Below are 18591 nucleotides of genomic sequence, written 5' to 3' on the forward strand. Positions count from 1 at the left end.
TTCCACTTCTACAGCATCATCCCTTTTTCATTCCATGCTCTCCAATTTCTACAGCAAATGTGGAAGTCAGCTAAGGCAACAGTCTGCTTCACTTGATCCACTGAGTGATGTTCATCTGGTGATTTTGAAGGAAGCCATCATCACAAGGAAAATTGCTGCTACAGTATCATTAGACTATATCATAATACATACTCATGGCAAGCAATGTTTTCAATGTTTTCAAATATTTAACACCACCAATTTTATTTCTGAGGAATACAGCAGAACAAAAGAACTCTCCAGGCAAACTTCCCCACTCCCACTGTAAATTCTTAATATATATGCAAGATACCAATTCAGGACCAAATTCTAAGCTCACATGCTCTCAGGTGGAACCTATAGCATAGATGGATGACTATATAGATATCCCAGAAGGGGATTCGATGTGAAATATCTCTGTTGTAGTAGAGATGATGATGTGCTATATTAAATAGAAATTTCTAATACACAGCGCTAAATCACAAGCTCCTGTTCTGCACTGATTGCACCCATTATGAGCATGTGCCTGTAGGATTTATATTAGCTATCATCTAAATTCCTCTGGTCTGAGGAAGGATGGGACCAAGAGGTGAGACTCTGGTTCCAAATCAAGTGATTTCTACTGAAGAAATCTTACTCAAAAAGCAAACCAAAAAGGAAAATTATACCCAGAGCTTCTACTCCAGTTTTCCTCTGCATTCAACATGTACACCTCACTGCAAGCCACTTAAAACTACCCTTGTTGTGAGCAAAGCTTTTGAGATCTGAGTGCTGGGAGTTGCATTAGTGATCAATTATTTTTCAGTAGGCCAAGAGGCTGTATTACAAACATGCTTATACTGGTCCTTATGCATCCTCACATATGTGATAACTGCTATGCATCCTGACTCCCTAACAGATAAAATAATCCTTACTTAAGTATTTATCTTGGCAGCTAGAGATAAAAAAATTTAAAGGCTACCACATTTGCTGTGGGCATGACAACTAAAACAAAGAAATGAGCACATTTTTGCACAGAATTACACTGTTCAAAGAGTCAATGAATGGCTGTCAACCCACAAATGAAAAAAGTGAGAAAACTCCATTATTATCTTGCAAAGAAACAAGGCGTAAAGTCAGTAATAACAGTGCTAAAGTGAAAGTAGACAACCAAAAACATATAACCATGTTTATTTTACCATATTTAATCTTGTTAATATATTGTTTCCTTACTTCTGAAAGACTAAATATACCACTAACATAATCCACACAGGTAAGAACTGGCTGTTTCGGTAAAACTCTGGTTTATACTGCTTGGAGAAGGCCAAGTAACGCTGGTACAAGGGGAAAATGAGAAAAGCAGATCTAATTGAGGTTTCTTACTCATTGTATGTGTGTAAGGATGGGCAGGACACAACACGAGGATTAAATGTATGCATTGGTGAGAAAAGACAGCAACTGCAGTCAAACTGCTGCTTTAATTTAATGTATTGTCTTCATTATACATTGTGGCAGAGGGTGTAGAGTAAAAAAAAGGATCCTTTGGCTAATGTAAAGCATGCTAACATGACCACCTTTTTAAAAGCTCCTTAAATTAGTACAAGTAATTCCTAGATGTGTATCAAGGTTTGTATGTTGTATGAAACAAATTTAAATATTATTTTCCCAGTTAATTTTTTCTCTATTTGTACAATGCTTGTTAGAAAATTACATAAATATATGGTTTCTGTACAACCTGTAAAATATATGTTGGGAATGTTACTTACTGAATAGATCAAATATGACAAGCTTGAAGGATGAGGGTTATGTGAGGAAGATCTATGGTTTTGTGTCAAGGTAACATTTGCAGCCATTTAATTCACAGTTTGGTATCTATGACCTAATGCTGCTTGTAGCTACACAGTTAGAAATGCAAACTAATTCCATGGAGTGTAGTCAAAGTAGTTTCTGATGCTGTGAAGAATTGGATCTTTCATGCTCTGATTTTTTCCCCCTTGTGTAAACAGGGTGAAAAAGAACAAAGGGTAAAGAATGGCATTCTGCCAAGGAGATTAGTGACCACCAAGACATCTTTGATATGAATATTTAAAATATCTCATCTGAAAATCCATACAGCACTGTCAGTTTCTAAAATATTCTTCCATGAAATAGTGCAGTGCCACATAAAATACATTGAGAGAGATGCTTTCCGTGTCTACTCAAAGGTCACACAACAGGCAAAACCAGTGGCAAAATTGTGTTTCTCACATTAGTTAATGTAAGAGAAAAGGTCTAAAACTCCTAATAATATTCAGGAGTTGTCCCAGCCTTAGACTAAAAAAATCCCCACTTTTATGCTGGTGGACTTTATTTGCTCTATTTGAAAAGGAACAACATTTTGGTTTTGCAAATTGCTGAGTTATAAAACTGTTATTTTGCATTGTCTGGTAAAGCTGTAACACAACATCTGTACTTTTATTACCACTTAAAGGTTACAGCCATAGAGTAGGAAATTCAGTAACAAGCTAAATTTGAGGCCAGGTAACTCTTTAAAAAAATATCTGGCACATACCTCAGACCGTGCACCTTACAGAACAGAACATTGGATGACAGGCTAGACATGAGCTGGCAATCACTGCATGCAGCCCAGAAAGCCAAACGTGTCCTGGGCTGCATCCAGATTCCCGTGGGCAGCAGGAGAGGGGGGATTCCACCGCACCTGCAGAGCTGCCCCAGCCCTGGGGCCCAAGACAGGAAGGATGTGGAGCTGCTGGTGTGAGTCCAGAGGAGGCCACCAAGTTGATCAGATGGGTGGAGCAGCTCTGCTATGAGGAAAGGCTGAGAGAATTGGCATTGTTCAGCCTGGAAATGACAAGCTTCAGGGTGACCTAATTGTGGCCTTTCAGTACCTGAGGTGAACTTATAGGAAAGATGGGGCACGACTATATGGCAGAGTATGAAGTGATGGAGGACAAGGCGGGACGGGTTCAGATTGAAAGAGAGCAGGTTTAGATTAGCTATTAGGATATTCTTTACTGTGAGGGTGGTGAAGCACTGGCACAGGTTGCCCAGAGAAGCTGTGGATACCCCATCCCTGGAAGTGTTCAAGGCCAGGTTGGATGGGGCCTGGAGCAACCTGGTCTAGTGGACGGTGTTCCTGCCTATAGCAGGCGTTGGAAGCGGATGATCTTCTAGGTCCTTCCAACCCAAGCCACTCCATGAACTCCGGAGCTCGCCTCTCTGCAGGCCAGCCGGGCCACTGGCCCCTGGGACGAGCAGTTGTCCGCAAAGCCCGGCGGGTGGGGAGCGACGCGGACGGGAGGGAGGGAGGGCGGCTGCCCGCAAAGCCCGGCCCGGCCTCACGCGGAGCGGAGCGGGAGGCCGGCCTTAAGATGGCTGTTGTGCGCGGGGCGCCGCCGCTGTAGCGCCGCGAGGAGCCGCCCGCCCGCCCCGCTCCGCCGCGCCCGCCATGGAGTGCCCGCACCTCGGCTCCAGCGTCTGCATCGCGCCCGACTCGGCCAAGTTCCCACAGGGCTCGCCCTCCTCCTGGTGCTGCAGCGGTGAGTGCGGCCTGCGCTGCGCGGCCCTCCTGGCCCGCGATAGCCCGGCCGTTCCTTTGTCCTCTCTGCCCGACGGCGGGAGGGCGCCCCGTGGGCGGGGGAGGGCCCGGCGGCGCGCGGGAGGGCGGCTGCCCCGGTCCCCACCCGCCGGGGCCGCCCCGCGGGACCCTCTGAGCGGGGCTGCGCCTTCCAGCCGCCGCTGTCCCCGCGGGGGAGCCGCGTGTTGAGGCAGGAGTGGGGGCTGCCCTCCCACCCTCGGCCCTGCGCCGGGCTCCCAGGGCAGAGCTGTCCGGCCCGGGGCAGGCAGCGGACTTTGTCCCGGCGGGGCCGGCGCCCCCCGCCCCGCCGCCGCGGAGCTCTGCGGGGCCGCGCTCCGTGCTCCTTTTGTCTGCCGGAGGAGCTACGTGCTCGGCTCTGCCCCGGGACTGTGGCTGAGGGGAGAGGAGCCGCTGGCAGCTGCAGGGTCAGTGTGCTCTTTAAATCTGTCTGAGATGACTTTCCTTTTGTTTGTTGTTTTTTTTTTTTTTAAATATACGTTTTTGGAAGGACTTTGGAGAGTGTAGTTTTAATAAGACTGTTGCGGCGGAACGCGTCGCTTGGGACCCCCGTTCAAGCCAAGGAGAATCTCAGTGAAGGTGGTCTGTGGGGGTTTGGGAGTCACGCTCACCTACCTGTGAGTCGGTAGGATTGTAGAGGTCGTCTTTTTTTAGTACTTTGCTCTTTGATTTAATAATGCAAATATCCTGTCGTCATTACTGTACCTCTCGCATGATCTTGTTTGTTCAGGGGCTTTCCCTTTAAACGTGCCGTGCGCCAGGTGTTACAAATTTAGCTTTCTGCACAGATAACCCCCGATGTTTGCTGTCGTTGTTTGTTTGCTGTAGTTGTGTTTAGTTGTGCCCCGTGCGAAAGCAGACACAACCACATCGATTTAGAGTGGGAAGTAGGCCCCGCTTAGAGGAGCAGCGGGACTTGTGCCGGTGGGCACTGGAGAAGAAGCCTCCTTTGGGAATGACCGACCGGGGAGCACTGAAGGGCTAGATGTATTTTAAGGTGTTCCTTTTTTTTTTAAAGGGAAGATGGTTGTCCTTTGTCTCGCAGTGTCAGTGCCTTCGTGTGGGAAGGCTGCTGCTTACTTAACTTCTTCCCTGTTTGCAGTTTCCGGGAGCCAAGGTGTGGTAGCATTGCTGCTTCCTTTGGCAAAACCAGTTATTTTTGTCTGTAATGCTTTTGATTTAGAGGGTGTACACTTTACAGTGGAGTCATGCAGGGAAATGATAAGGAGAAAAGGAGAAGTACAGGAAAAATTGTTGTCCCTAATGGTTTTTTACAAAAAAAAAAAAAAAAATCATTGACAAGGAGCTTAACTTTGAAAGTCCATCTGTTATCTTCAGAATATCAAGGGTAAGCAAAGTTGTCAAGAAGCATATGGCAGTAGAGAACCAATCTTCAGAGAACTTAAAAAAGATAAAAGTACCAAAACTAAAAATACATGCTGAGGTATTAATATAACTTCCTAGCTTAAAATAATAGCCAGTTTACAGCTACCATGTTATGCATTCTGCTTCTCAACAAAGAAGTTCAGCAGTTAGAACAAGTTTTTCTTTTTTGTTCAGAGGAGTTTCTCCCAAACCAGCACTTACAGGGAGAGCCAGTTGCTGGGCAATCACCTGATTTATTTTACAGCACTGAGGCAGGAGGAAGGTGTAAGGGCTCTTCGGGCACTGAATAATGATGGCACCATATCTAGGGGAGTTTTTTGTTTGTAATGCTTTTCAAGAAAATAAAGGTAAGTCACACAGTACTCGCATAGATAACTGTTGAAATCTTAACAAGTGGCTAGAGAAGAAAACTCGGTAGATTGAATTTAAAACAGTCCAGTGAACAAACAGCAGGCTTTTGTTAATTTAAAGCAAATGAAATTGTGGGGTTTTTTTTAATTAATGTTGCATTTCTACTAGTATGGTAAAGCTGTAGTGCCTCAGTTCTCACTTCCAGCTGGTAATAACGTGATTATTGTTACATTAACTCTGTAACAGTATGTAGAGTACTGTCATCTTTTTGTTTGCACTCACTTTAGTAACGTCAGGTTTTTTAAAGATAGATAATATGAGGTTTATGTCAAGTCACAGTAAATACTATGTCTTATTTGCTGGGTTTGATTTAACTTTGTAATATAAAATTAAACAGAAAATACTGCATGTAAATTAATACCTTTTTAAAATTTAATGCATTTCCTATTAATTTTGATGCTGTTTTCTAAGGTTGTATGGTTTTAGTTTGGTCTGTTGGTGGTGGTGTCCCAGTTGTAGAAAAATATTTGGAAGGCGGTTTTCTGCATTCTGTAATTACAGGGCATCTCTCATCAAGTACATTGTCTTAAACTAACTCAGAACTTGTCCGTCCTGTTCCTAGTTGCTGCTGACCTTTCCAGAAAAAGATAGTAATCCAGGAAACTTTCTGGCAGCCACCTGATGTGCCAGTGATAGCAAAACGTTGCAGAATAGGTTGGAGAGTGAGTTTTAGTTCAGACTGCCAGTGGCTATTTTTATCATTATCTGGTGTTCTAGAGATTTGTGGGGCTGCGGTTGCCATGCTGAGTTAAGTACCTTTTCCTTGTCTGTCCGAAAAAACTCTTGGTTGCAACAATAACTTCACAAGGTAATATGGAGGCACTTTTGAGCATTGTTAATTATCTTGAATATTGTGTCATTGTGTAATGGAGGAGTGTTGCATTTGGTGCTGGTGTTTGGAAGCCAGGTTTACTGAAGGTACGAGTTGGTTAGAGGAGCATGTGCATCAGCCTGAGCTGCTCCTTTGGCCCAAATGTTGCAAGTTTCCCTTGAAAACTTCCTGCCAGAGTTGTTTTGGAGGTCTTGTGATGAGGGAAGATTCTTAATAAAGCACTGAGGGGAAGCATTGACAACAAGGGTGTGATCCAAATATGAGTGGTTTTGCTTTCAGGTAAAAAGTAATGCTGTATATTCATTTTTCAGTGTCTCTAGATCTTATGTTACATTACTGTTGAGTAGTTTGGAGGTCAGAGAGTTTAAGGCCCCCCATTTAGAAAATGGTGTGCTTTCCCCTGAGTATTTAACCAGTTAGGCCTGCTCTGTACAATCAGCAGTGCAGAAAGCAAGCATGTATTTGCTTTGAGGAGCTTCAAGATTATCGAAATAGAGCACAGAATGATTTTTTTGCAAATCTATAGGGAGTTCGTTGTTGTAATGGGGCATTTAGGAGGAGAAATATATGTAAAGTAGAAATGGTATAGAAACTGAAAATGGCTTTTAATCAGTGCTGTCATGTGAAATGATGTGTGCAGATATCTGCTAATTCCAACAGGAGTGCAGTCTTTCCATGCACTTTAATTTCTGAAGCTTCTGCTGAAGTTGGAAGCAGAGTAGCTGGAGGCATTGGCAGGACTGTGTCACAGACTGAAGCTGTTGAATTTGTATGATGTGCCACACCTTCAGCACTGTTGTGCAAATTATGTAATTATGAAAAGTACTCTGGAAGAGCTCAGATGTGGAATTTCTCAACAACTTTTCATAGACTCATCAAACCACAGGGAGCCCTGCCTCACCTAAGTGAGATTGCAATCTTCTAAGCACACCTGTGGAAGTCTGGAGAGGTTTTCCAATTTTTTTTTCTGTGTGGTTGAGGATTCATTAGTTGTTCTCACTGGGCTCATTGGTTGTTCAGTATAGAATTTGATGTCCTGTCTTTAGAAGAATAACTGCAGAGTGATAGGATTTTGTCTGCTGAGATAGAGATTCTGTGATTTTTTGTTTTTTTTAAAAGGGGAATTGCATTTGTGAAGGATGCTTAAAACTTACTTTTCAGATCACTGTCAGTTGAATACTTCTTTTTTCCCCGTTAAAAAGCATGATTTTGTTAGGTATTGGAGAGCAGTTCTGGCCGTAGCCTGGTATTTCCTGCAAAAGCTGAATATATGTGCCTGGCTTTTTGCATTCTGATTTCTGTTGTATAAGAGTTGTAATTGCACCAGTGGTCAGAAACATATGTTGTGGGATTTAGAAATGACACTGCGAATATGAAAGACAGGAGAGCCAGCACTGGAAGCTGTTTGAGGCCTAGTGAACAGTGATTATGGTGGAAATCCACATGTTGAGTTAATGACTTTTTTTATGTGTGTTAAAGTTACTAAAACATTTGGTAAATTCAGTTTGTTCAGAATAACCCCACATATCCCTGAATGCTTATTTAGATTTGAGACCAAATGTTTTAGGCTGAGTAGACCTTTCAAGAACATGACTGCACTGGGTCAGGCTGCTTGTGATGGGTTTTTTTTGTTAGCTGCTTCCCTGCCTGCCCCCCATCAGGTTTTGTTTTCTCAGTTAAATTAGTCACACTGTTCTGCTTTCACTGGGGTAGGTAATGCCGTTCTGCCACGCTGTGATTTTTGGCTTTGGACTGTTGCAGTCAGTGCAAACACAAGTACAGTGTAAAAGTGCAGGTACAGACTTTAACCCTCTTGGCTTTCCTTTTCATCCCAGCTGCTTCTTAGTGTTGCTTCATTTCCATAAGTATGTGTGTCTCTGTCTGCTTTTCTAGTTTTATTACTAGAGGTCCTGATTTCTTCTGTCTTTTTGTGATTACTGTGATATAGGAGGAGGGAAAACTTGCTGAAACTGGAGAGGGGGTAGGTAGGGACCTTATTTCTAAGAAAACTTCAGTTCTCTGCATGTAAACTCAGGGTAAGATCATGGACAGTGTGTGAACCTAGTGGTCTGTATTGTGTGTGTGAGGATTATTTGTCACCTTATATCTGGAAAATTAAATTGGCCTGGAAATTGCCAGATTTATTCTGAAATTTAAAGGACAAAATAAGTATATATATTTTAAAAATTAGCCCTTTTTATTCAGTCACTTTAATTCCAGAGTTGGGTAGTCTTTCACCTTTTTATTTCTCTGGGTCACTGCTATGCAGGAATGCTTGTTAGTAACTCTTTATAGGTTGTTGTATCTCCTTAAATTCATTCCCTGGCTGTTGTTTTAAGTTAGCTTGTTAGATTTGGTTTTTTTTAGACACAGTCTTGTTTTCCTTAAAATTGTTTTGGTGTGGGTTTGTTTTTTTTTTTTCCGTTTGAATTGGTTACTGATGTGTGAGCTGACCATGGGTCAGCAGTTATCTTGGCCTGTGAGATAGAGTACAGTGCTTTGGAACTAGTTAGAAGATGCACATTTATTGAGATAGGATAAAAGTCTTAATTTTGGTCTCATAAGTTAGATGTAAATTTCCTTTTAATTTAAAAAAAAGGCGAGTCTTTGTTTTCAGATACTTAGTATCTTTTACAAGTAAACTTAAATTGGTGGTGATTAATATTTTCTAAATTTTCTTTTCAGTATTTTGTTTATACTCTACTGAACAAAACCTTAATCCATCACAAAATTTGAACATTAGCTGGGGGAAGAGATGCTTCAGAGGAAAGAAGTAGACATTTAATATGTTGCCTTTGAGAAACTAGATCTAATCTTCATGATGATTTTGAAGATAAACTTTGAAGGACAAATTTTACTACTGACTGTTCTAAAGTGTCTAGTGTTTTGAAATGACTCTTTGAAGTGTAGCAGGTAAGGAGACAGTATAGTCTGAGGCGTTGTGGAGGCAGGATGAGACACTCGTGTGCATGGCAGACTCTTGATTTACCACAGATTAGGGCAAATCTCATTACAGCTGGTTTCAATATAAGCAGGATGATTTTCACCTGCCTTTCCCAACTCTTCGGGGTATGCAGGTGTTAAACAGTATCAGTGCATTATGCTTTGTTTGTCTTACCGTGTCAGGGTGTTAAGGCTGACATACTTAGACTTGTTAATTATTTTTTTTGTCGTGTGTGTCTGAGGTTGACAGAGTCAAAGTTTCAGACCCAGTGTCTGGAATGAAATTAAGCTTTGAGCTATTTCTCATTTGATCAGAACCACTCACTTCATTTAGTAACCCGCTCTTACTTTGCTTTCTGTTTTATCAAACATTCCTTACCTAGGTAAAAAGTGATTAAAGGCCACTAATTAAAATATTCCATGAAGGGTAGAAAGTGCAATTTAATAAAAAATTTGGATCTGAAAACTAGTTAAGGCTGTTCTGATTTATAGTCCAGTATTGTTGGAGGAAACATTTTATTGTAGAGTGAATTGGAATTGCTTTATGGTGCCCTTGTTATGGGAGTAGTGTAAGATTTTGTCCTTAAAAATTCTTTTCCTTGATTATAAGAGGATGTGTTAAATGGTACTTGACATGATGACTACACTTGCCATTTAGCAGTCTTATCTGGTGTGTCAAAGCAATCCTCTGGTGTTATCCCCTTTGGAATACCTTGCATAATTTTGGATCTTGTAAACCTAGTTTGAGATTTCTGTGGAAGATTTAATTACCCATGTGAATCTAATCCCAATACCCCCAGGCAGCCTGGCAGAACAAGGTGGTGGTTCTGGAAGTTGGCCTGCCCCCAGTAATGCAAGCAGACAGCTTTTTGCCTGTAAAGCAAGGTATTACTCTTGGATTTGGGGATGGGCGTTGAAGGTCCCTATCAATATCTAACAGGGAAATACTGATTTTTTGAGGTACTTGGTAGGTGGGAATATGAGCATCTGCTTGTCTGTGTCAAAATAAGTGCATTTTCTCAGAACAGCCTTGATCCTTTTACATTTTTTGGGGTTTTACCCTTCAGTTCATGTTTTGATTTGGTAATGTTTTCATCCACCAAGCATTTCTTTCTCTTTTATTTTTTTTTGTGGTCACAGGGATGGTTTAATGTGTCTTTTGCTGATATTGGGGAAGTAGGAATGTAACAGTGGCAACTGCAAACAAACAGATTATTCACTAGATTATATAAAGAAAGCAAGAAGACTTCTTTCTGTCTTTCCCCTCTTTTCCCTCCTATTCCCAGCTTGAATATTTTGACCTGCTCTTGTTTGCTAACTTGTCAAAACGACATTACACTGTTGGCTTTTCTGTGTTTTTTCTGGCTGCTGTCTGAAAATGAGCATTTATGTGTCTTGTTCTAACAAAGATTGACTAACTTTTTTTTTTTATTTTTGTGGATGCTACTGGTACACTGAGGAACAATAGCTGTCTTTCTGTGAAGGCTAAAATACTCAATTTTAAAAGATATGTATTTAAATTTGTATGCTAATGAGTTATCAAAGTAGCCAAACAACTAAAAAATCTTTTTAGAGTGTAAAGGAGAAATAGAGGCAGTAATTTTTAAAAAAATGCTTTTGGCTGTGCTTGTTCATTAAGATCAGACTGCCTCTAATGCTTTACTTTCTCCTTTTTTTTTTTTTTTTATTTTTAATAATAATGCATACTTTTCACTTTGCTTTCAGGTAGGATGTGCTTTTTCTGGTATATGCAGGAAGATCAACTGCTGACACATCTACGTTGTCCTAAAGTTTGACTGGACATGTAGAAAGATTAAATTGTCAGAAGAAATCGCAGTAGTGTAGCGTGGGAGCTGAATGTCTGTGTGACTGGCAGTGCTGATTCTTTCTGTCTCTCCCTCCCTTACCCAGAGCAGCAGGGCATCGAGCTCGGGGTGTCTCTGGATTGCTGCTGGGAGTGACCTGACTTTGGTTTGGCACCTTCTCCCCCCAGTTTGTTCAGCTACTTCCTGGGGAGCTGTTTACACTGGTTAGAAGAAGTTTTCCTGACCTCCCTGTCTGCTTTTCCATCACTGCACTAAGAATACAGGCAAATAAAAACGCCTGCATTTTTGTAACATTCCCCGTTTCTCAGGGTGGAATTCTGATTGCATAATCCGAACGCCGAACTGAAGCCACTGTGGTCGAGTGTAGGGAGGGGAAGTCCATGAGGATGAAGCTGGTCACGTTGTTCTCTGATATTCTTCAGCGTTAAGAATGTGTTGGGCACTTCAGTGACCTTATTCTGTGAAAAGTTGTTCACCTACCCGTGTTTTATATTCTCACTCAATTGTTGTTCAGTATATCTAAACTGTCTGTGGTTTTCCACTGTAAATGGGAATGGTTCACTGTAACCATCTGTGAAATTTTCTCTGTGAGACTGAGCAATGCTTTTATTTGGCACAAGGAGGAGGAAACTACATGTACAGGTATGCACGAGCACAAATAGTAGTTCACAAACTATCACTAAATGACTTGTCTTCTCACTAGAAACTCAATCTTCTGATTTTGGCTGAAAGATAAAGACAGAGGAAATAACTTGGGGTTTTTTCCATACCTGTAAGTGAGGGTTGTTTGTTTCTTTCTTTGAATGTTCTTTGGAGTCTTATTTGAATGTGATTTGAGTCAGGATAAGACCTGATACTGTTGAGACTTTTCTTCATTGGGAAAGAAGGGTTTAACATTTTTGTATGTTTAGTAATGCTTACCAGGAGACTTGCTTCCTTGTGAATTCTCTTGCTTTGATATAAATGTAATGGAAATTTCATCTTTTATTAACTTTTCCATTAGTTATGTGTGTGTTAGCTCATTTTAAAACAAATCATTTTAAGTAGTATAATTGCAAACCTTATCCCCTTCTGTCTGGTTTCATTTTGACTAGAATGCTGTTTTTCTAAAATATGCAGTAAAGATGTCTAACACATGAAACTTACGTAAAGTATTGTTAAATAGAATATTTTTTTGTAATGATTAAGAGTTTAGAACAAATTCAGTGCACTTATGAACATCTTTTAATGGGGCTGAGGGAAGGATAGAAAGAAAAACTTTGTGAAATAAGGTTTGGAAACAAATGGGAGTAGTTTTTAAAACCTAGACAGTAAAACTAGCTGCCTTATAACTGTAGAACATCTCTAGTTTTCAAAGCCTGTAATGTTCCTTTTTCCTGCATTCTTTGTTTAGAATGGGGCTTTCGTCTGCTCAGAGGTTAAAAAAATACTCTTGTAACATTTACTTATTTTTTCAGTCACCTGACTTTCATTAGTTACTCACCTAGAATTGACTGGCCTTCTTAAAATGTGGGGCAGTTGCTTTTCCCAAATGCATATACACTTTAAACATTCCACACCCAAACAAAAAAAGCCCCAGTCAACAATCATACACATTTAACTCTGTCTTTATGTTCTAAGAACCTATTCCTAGATCATAAGATAGTGGTAGCATTCTTTCTGCACTTCTGGGTATGTTAAGGCCCGCCCTGTCTTTTCAGTACTTTTGATTCCTCCTGAATGTAAACATACAGTAGGGTCAGATAATAATAAAGCTTGTGTGTTCACTTGAAGGAACTGCCTTTTTAAATACACAAATGAATGTCAGAAGCTGGGAACCTGATTAGTTGTGTTGGTGTATGTGTACTTAGTGCTAAGTAACTTACATTGCCTGTTAGGGATTTTTACATGCTGCTGGTAAAAATACTGATGTGCCTTGGGGCTTTGTTTCTGGCAATAAAGTGTTTTTTTCAATGCCAGAGTGTCTTGATTCTGCACATATCCACATGCCCTGCAATCTTGACTGATGTTCTGTGATGAGGAAGACTTGTAATTTTTGCCTTGAAATTATGTTTATTGTATGTGCTGGTTTATAACTGAGTTTCTGGGCCAGAAGGAAAGAGTGCACATGGCTCTCTAATGTTGTGATTTGGTCAGTTCATCTTGGTGGAAAATGCTTGGTTCCAGTCTTAATTTTAACAACTGAGTGTTTCATGTGGTGGATTTTGAATGTAGAGTGCATGGATATTCCTTGCTATGGAGCCTGCAGCCTAGGTGAAAGCTGTAACTGCTAGGCTGGGTGAAATGTTCACTCTCTCTCTTGCTTTGTCTCACTCTTCCCTTGAAGAAGTACTTACTCATGGGAAGGAATTGTCAGTCTTCCCTCAGCATTTAGGAGTTGTCTGTAAAGAAGGCCTTTCAAGGGTAGGAGATACTTGCATTAAACTTGAGATGTTCACATCTTGAATGCATGGGGATTTTGTGGAGAAAACTCCTCCGCTGATTTATTCAGTCTATGAAGAGACTTGTGCCTGCATCCAGAGGGAGTTCCAGAGCTGTAAATTCCAGCAGTGGGCAGAACCTTTTTGCATCTCTAGCATGTAAGCCCAGAGAAGGGACCACATCCAACATCTTTGTCCCCTTGATGTTTCTCATAGGTTAATAACTTGAATAATTCCCTACTTAGAATGCCAGCTTTTATGGATGATTCTTAGACACCTGGTACCTATTGTATATTGCATATGGGAAGTTTTATGTGTTTAATTTTGAGCTGTTTTGGCGAATCACCTTACAAGTTTTGTGTAGAGTGATGGGTTTGGGGATATCTTACCCTTGGCTGCAGTTAAAATGATTTAAAGGACTTAGGTGTATGGGCTAGTAGGCTCTGTTCTGATCTATGCTGATAAACTTAAAATTCTTTTGGTAAATTATTCAATCTCTTGTTCTCATCTCTAAAATGGAAATGGGCTTTCTGAGAAATGCTATGGATTCTGTGACTGAAAATCTTTGCATTTGAAATGCTGTTACTACAGGGGTTTGTATAAATTCGATTAAATACTTGTGCAGAATTTTGTATTCTCACCAGGATTTTTGCTTGCAAATTTCTCTCACCTTTACTTCTAGATTTTTGGAAAAGGTAGCTTTCAGTCTGATTCCTTAGGCCTGATGTGTCACAGCAGAAGGGTTGTGTTTTACAAAGAAGGGTTTTCTCATTTTGGTGTGTGGGTTGTTGCTGCTTTTTTCTTCACAGGTTGCTAATGGAGACTGCCCAGCTCTTTTTTGCTTCAGTTGTCAGGTTCTTTAAGGGGAAAAATGGAAGTCTGCCTACTAAATCATAATTAAACAGGACACTGAGGGATTTTTAAGGCAAAATCAAGTGAAAGGTATGGGAAAGGAAAAGTAGTCCATTTCTTGTAACAGTATTCTTGTGGATTTTTTTGATAGGCACGTGTGTTACATGTTGTATGTGCAACATGCTGTACTTAAGTAGCATATTGTATGCCTTTGTCACCAAGTGCACGTGTTTGTGGGATGATTTTCTCAGCACAGTGTCAGTGTACCACTGACACCACAAGTATGTAAGTACTGTTCCTTCTTCCTGAGTGGAGCAACAGTGGTGTTTTTTGTTTTGGTTTTTTTTTGTTTGTTTTTTTTTTACAGTTTAGCTTGTTTCAGTATAGCTGAAACTATGTGAACATAATGTTCACATATCTACTGTGTGAACATAAAGTGAACTGACCAGAGGTCTGTTAGTCCGGAGATGTTTCTGTGCAGGTCACTGTGCTATTGAAGTGTATAATTGGGCCAGTAACGTGGGAGTGCTGCTATAGCTCCTTTTCAGAGCAAAGCCCAGGATGTCTGGTAAAGGCTGTGGGGACTGTTTGAAACAGTTTAGTGACCCTAATCTTGTTTCTATTCAATGTGCTTTTAACAGAAGGACCAAAGTATTGCTCTTAATGTGCTGATATTCTGTGACCTTTTCTTTAGTGGTGCAATGAAGGGCTATTTTAAACCCTGGCTGTAAGCACAGTTCTGTAGCAGCTCTGGCCCGGGGTCACTCGCACTGTGGCTGTGCTGCTGCCAGGTCTCTGGTGGACACTGCATCTTGCAGGTTTCTGAACTTGGCTGCTTTACAAAAACTGCTTCCTGTTTGTCTCTTCCTCTTCCTGCTGCTTTTTTCTATTGCCAGTTTCTCAGCTATGCAGTGTGCTGTTTAAACAAACCCATTAATTTCACAGGTTGTATACTTTTACGTGTCTGTAACTTTCCTTCAGTGGCAGTCTGCATCTTTGCTGTGTAAGAAATGCAGAGTTTGCCAGGAGCATTCACGCTTCGCAAGAGTGCACTTGGAGTCGGTTTTCAACAAGAAAAAAAATAAGCATGAGAAGTACATATTTGCATGATCATGGGGTAGGATGGGGTGGGGGACCCTGTGGTGAGAACACCAAACTGATTAACCATATTTTGTTCATTCTACTTGGCATAACTCAGTGAACCTTACCCAGTTGACTTACAAAAGTGGAAGCTGCATGGATGTCTCTGAGTGTTCCCAAAGTTATGTATGAGTCTTTGCTCTCCTGGGGATAGATTGGTACTCCCCTTCATTTAGAGAGGGCTTTGTAAACTGTGTAACAAATCAGTATTCAAGTTTTACTTAGAGAAATCATTATGTAAAAGAATTCTTCCTATTATATGATGAAAAATTGTGTTTCTGAGCTTCTGAATAAGATTATTTTGATATAAAGTGGCAAATGGCAATGCCTCAGATGAGATTGTGGCATTGCAGCTTTGCTTTCCCTTTTCTTTTGACACTTAAGTATTGTCTTTGCCTGACCACTGGAATTTTTTTAAAAATACAGCAAATTGAGGCAGTTGGTAAACTGTTTCAGTAGCCAAACTTTTGTTCAAGCTGAGAAAGCAGCCAGTGTTCCTTGGTCTATATACCACTAAATAAGGCAGATAATTTTTTTTATGTAGTTACAGTGTTTGAACATAATTTTAATCCAAAGTAAGGGATGCTAATGTAATGCACCCCTCTCTTTTTTAAGTAGTGCTAAAACAAAAGCAAGCCAAGTGCCCAAATCCCAGTTGGAAAACTGGTTATGGAAGGAATACATCTGTAGCTATACAAATGGGTTTGAAAGTCTTTCCTCATGATTTAGTGTAACTGTCTGACCTGAAAGTCCAGAACACCCAAGTCTGTTTTAAGGGTCAACTTCCAGGGCTGTGTAATGTTCTTTTGAATTGAGGAGGATTTGCTATGGATCTCTCCCTCTCAGTTCTGGTCTACTTTGAAGCCTACTGCATTCTTGTCAGTACCCCATTTGAAAGGAATAATGTGCAGTGTCTTTACATAGGAAGCCAAACTGTCTACCTCTAATTTAGATTATAGGTAGTTCTGGACAGTGACTTGTGATTTTGCTGTGCATTTCATGGTGCCTGTCTTGATAGAATCCTGATTAATGCCTGAAACTTCCAGTGTAATTAAATTTATTAAGTAGCAAATGGTGACTGCTTCAGGATCTGCACTGAGGAATACCTGGAGAGCCAGGCTTTCATCTACTGAGCCAGCCTCAGAGAAATACAAAATGCAGTCTTCAGCAATGTGTTAAAAAATCAATTGTGTAATTCTCTGAGAACAGAGCAATTTAATTTAACAGAGGTCACAGATTTAATACTGGATTCTGTGTTTTATCTTAGTGGGAGTCACTTCCATGTGGTATGAGTTCTTTGTGGGTGGAGATGTTTGTGCAGAAGATAAACTACACATTTCTGATGTGATGCAATTGGACCAAAGTTCTTCCTAAAAGTTAAAGTAAACAAATGAGCCATCTTTTCCTATTCCCTGATATGAAAGATGGAAAATTTTAGTGTATGTGATTTTTTTGGCATTGTGCAGAAGTTGGACTTGTTTGCTGACTTTGTGCAGAACATTTAAACCTGCAGAATGAGCACTACTTTGGTGTAATTCAACACTTGACAAACAAGCAGTACAGGTATTTAAAGTACCTTAATGTGAAATTGTAATTGTCTGGTAGGGGTGGAAAGTAGGAGTAACAGTTTCCATCATAATGCTTTGACCTACTGGTTGAGAACCATTTCCATGCATAGATGATGACATAGTGAAAGCAAACATGTGATTTCAAAGTGGGAGATTTCTGTTAGGATTTTAATGCTAGGAAGACCTTTTAATGTTCCTGGCATGGAAAGTGTAGGGTAGTGCTTTGTTCATGCAGCATTTGAACACAGATTAAGTGCATGAATGGTTTTGGCTTATTTTTCTTTCCTTCTGGTTCATATTTTACATTGCAGTTTGTGAAATTCAAGCAAATAAAATTGTATCAGGGTAGACCAGTGGTTCCTTTAGCCCATTTTTAATTGATAATGGCTGTTTAAGATTTTTCCTTTCTCTTCTGTTTGCCAGTGTTAAATTTTGGGTTTCTCAGTAACATTTTGGTCAAATTAGACAAACTTCTTCCATGTTCCTGACTTGAAATGTAAACCAAAACAGCTCTACCTGGCTGCCTTCTATCTATTGCAAGATGACCATCACAGCTGTGGGAATAAACAGCTTTAGAAATAGAAAAATTGAGTTTTGGAGAACCAATGCCGGAAAACTAAGACATATGAAAAAATGTGTTTCTCAAGTAAAGCAGCCGAAGGAACCAGTTCTGGAGTCTTGACTGGAGAGTTTAAAGTACTTACTTCAAAAAATACTTCTGGAGAATGTGCCTTTCCCCCCCCCCCCCCCCCACATAGTTCGGTAACATTGTCATTTTAAACATGCCTTGGATTTAGCTTTTGAGTTGACATACAACAGCTATTTGTAATAATAAATTCAGATTCAAAACCCAGTTGTTTAAAAAGCAGTGTACTCTTTATTTTTTCCATCCGATTTAAATCAAAAAGGTAAAATCTGGTAGTGGAAAAATATATTAGTTCTTCTAAATAGCTAAGCTTGTCGGTTCTCTGCTGTTTCAAAATTGACCCCTTCCTTTTTAATGAACATTTAATTTGATAAAGAAATGACTTTTCTTAGCTTGGTGTTCTCTGATAGTCTTTGATCTTAACAGTTTGCTGTGTACCATGGTTCATAGCTTGGTGAACCGTATTTTGAGTTTTGCTGCAAGTCCTGAATTAGCCTTCTCAGATTGAGCCTACCCTGGAGCAGCTTCTATGCTGCTTCAGTTCTTGTTTTAAGATGTGACTCCAGAAGGGGAAGGCTGTTCTCATGCTTTCCCACAATAAATAACAATATAAGTAATTTACATGTACAACCAGTGTCAGTCCTCTTCTCTTTGTCTTTCTACCCGCTGGCTTCACAGGCCTTCATGTTCCCAATGTCTTCTCTTTCCTCTGTGACTCTCTTGACTGGCTGCTCCAAGCAGCAGAAATCTATATTGTGTAGAAAAATTGTCTGGTATCATACCCTTTTGTATTTTGGGAATAATCAAAGTAGTATTTTATTTTTGTTTTCTGCCCTTGTAGCTGTGCACTTAATGTTTTATTTTAGTTTTCTCATCATATTAGTTGGGTATTTCAAAGTGTAATATTATTTTTGTAAATTTTGTGGTAATGGATAGTTAACAATTTTATTTCATTCAAATCTAAGTGCTGTATTT

The 18591-nt window shown here is 40.3% G+C and overlaps 1 protein-coding gene across 4 annotated transcripts in view; it reads left to right on the plus strand.

Moving 5' to 3' along the window:
- The first annotated feature begins 1241 nt into the window (after positions 1-1241).
- The window catches only part of USP3 (ubiquitin specific peptidase 3), a 42121-nt gene continuing 24771 nt past the window's right edge, over positions 1242-18591 (plus strand). Inside the window, exon 1 of one of the 4 annotated variants that reach the window (XM_069026146.1) lies at positions 1242-3536. In XM_069026146.1, the coding sequence (XP_068882247.1) occupies positions 3446-3536 (91 nt within the window). In that variant the 5' untranslated portion in view covers positions 1242-3445. Of the gene's footprint in view, positions 3537-3663; positions 4000-4066; positions 4210-5255; positions 5326-18591 lie in introns of those variants that run through there. The other 3 variants (XM_069026148.1, XM_069026149.1, XM_069026147.1) reach the window with 3 other exon arrangements.

This window comes from Aphelocoma coerulescens, chromosome 10, assembly GCF_041296385.1.
Source record: "Aphelocoma coerulescens isolate FSJ_1873_10779 chromosome 10, UR_Acoe_1.0, whole genome shotgun sequence".
Lineage (NCBI taxonomy): Eukaryota > Metazoa > Chordata > Aves > Passeriformes > Corvidae > Aphelocoma > Aphelocoma coerulescens.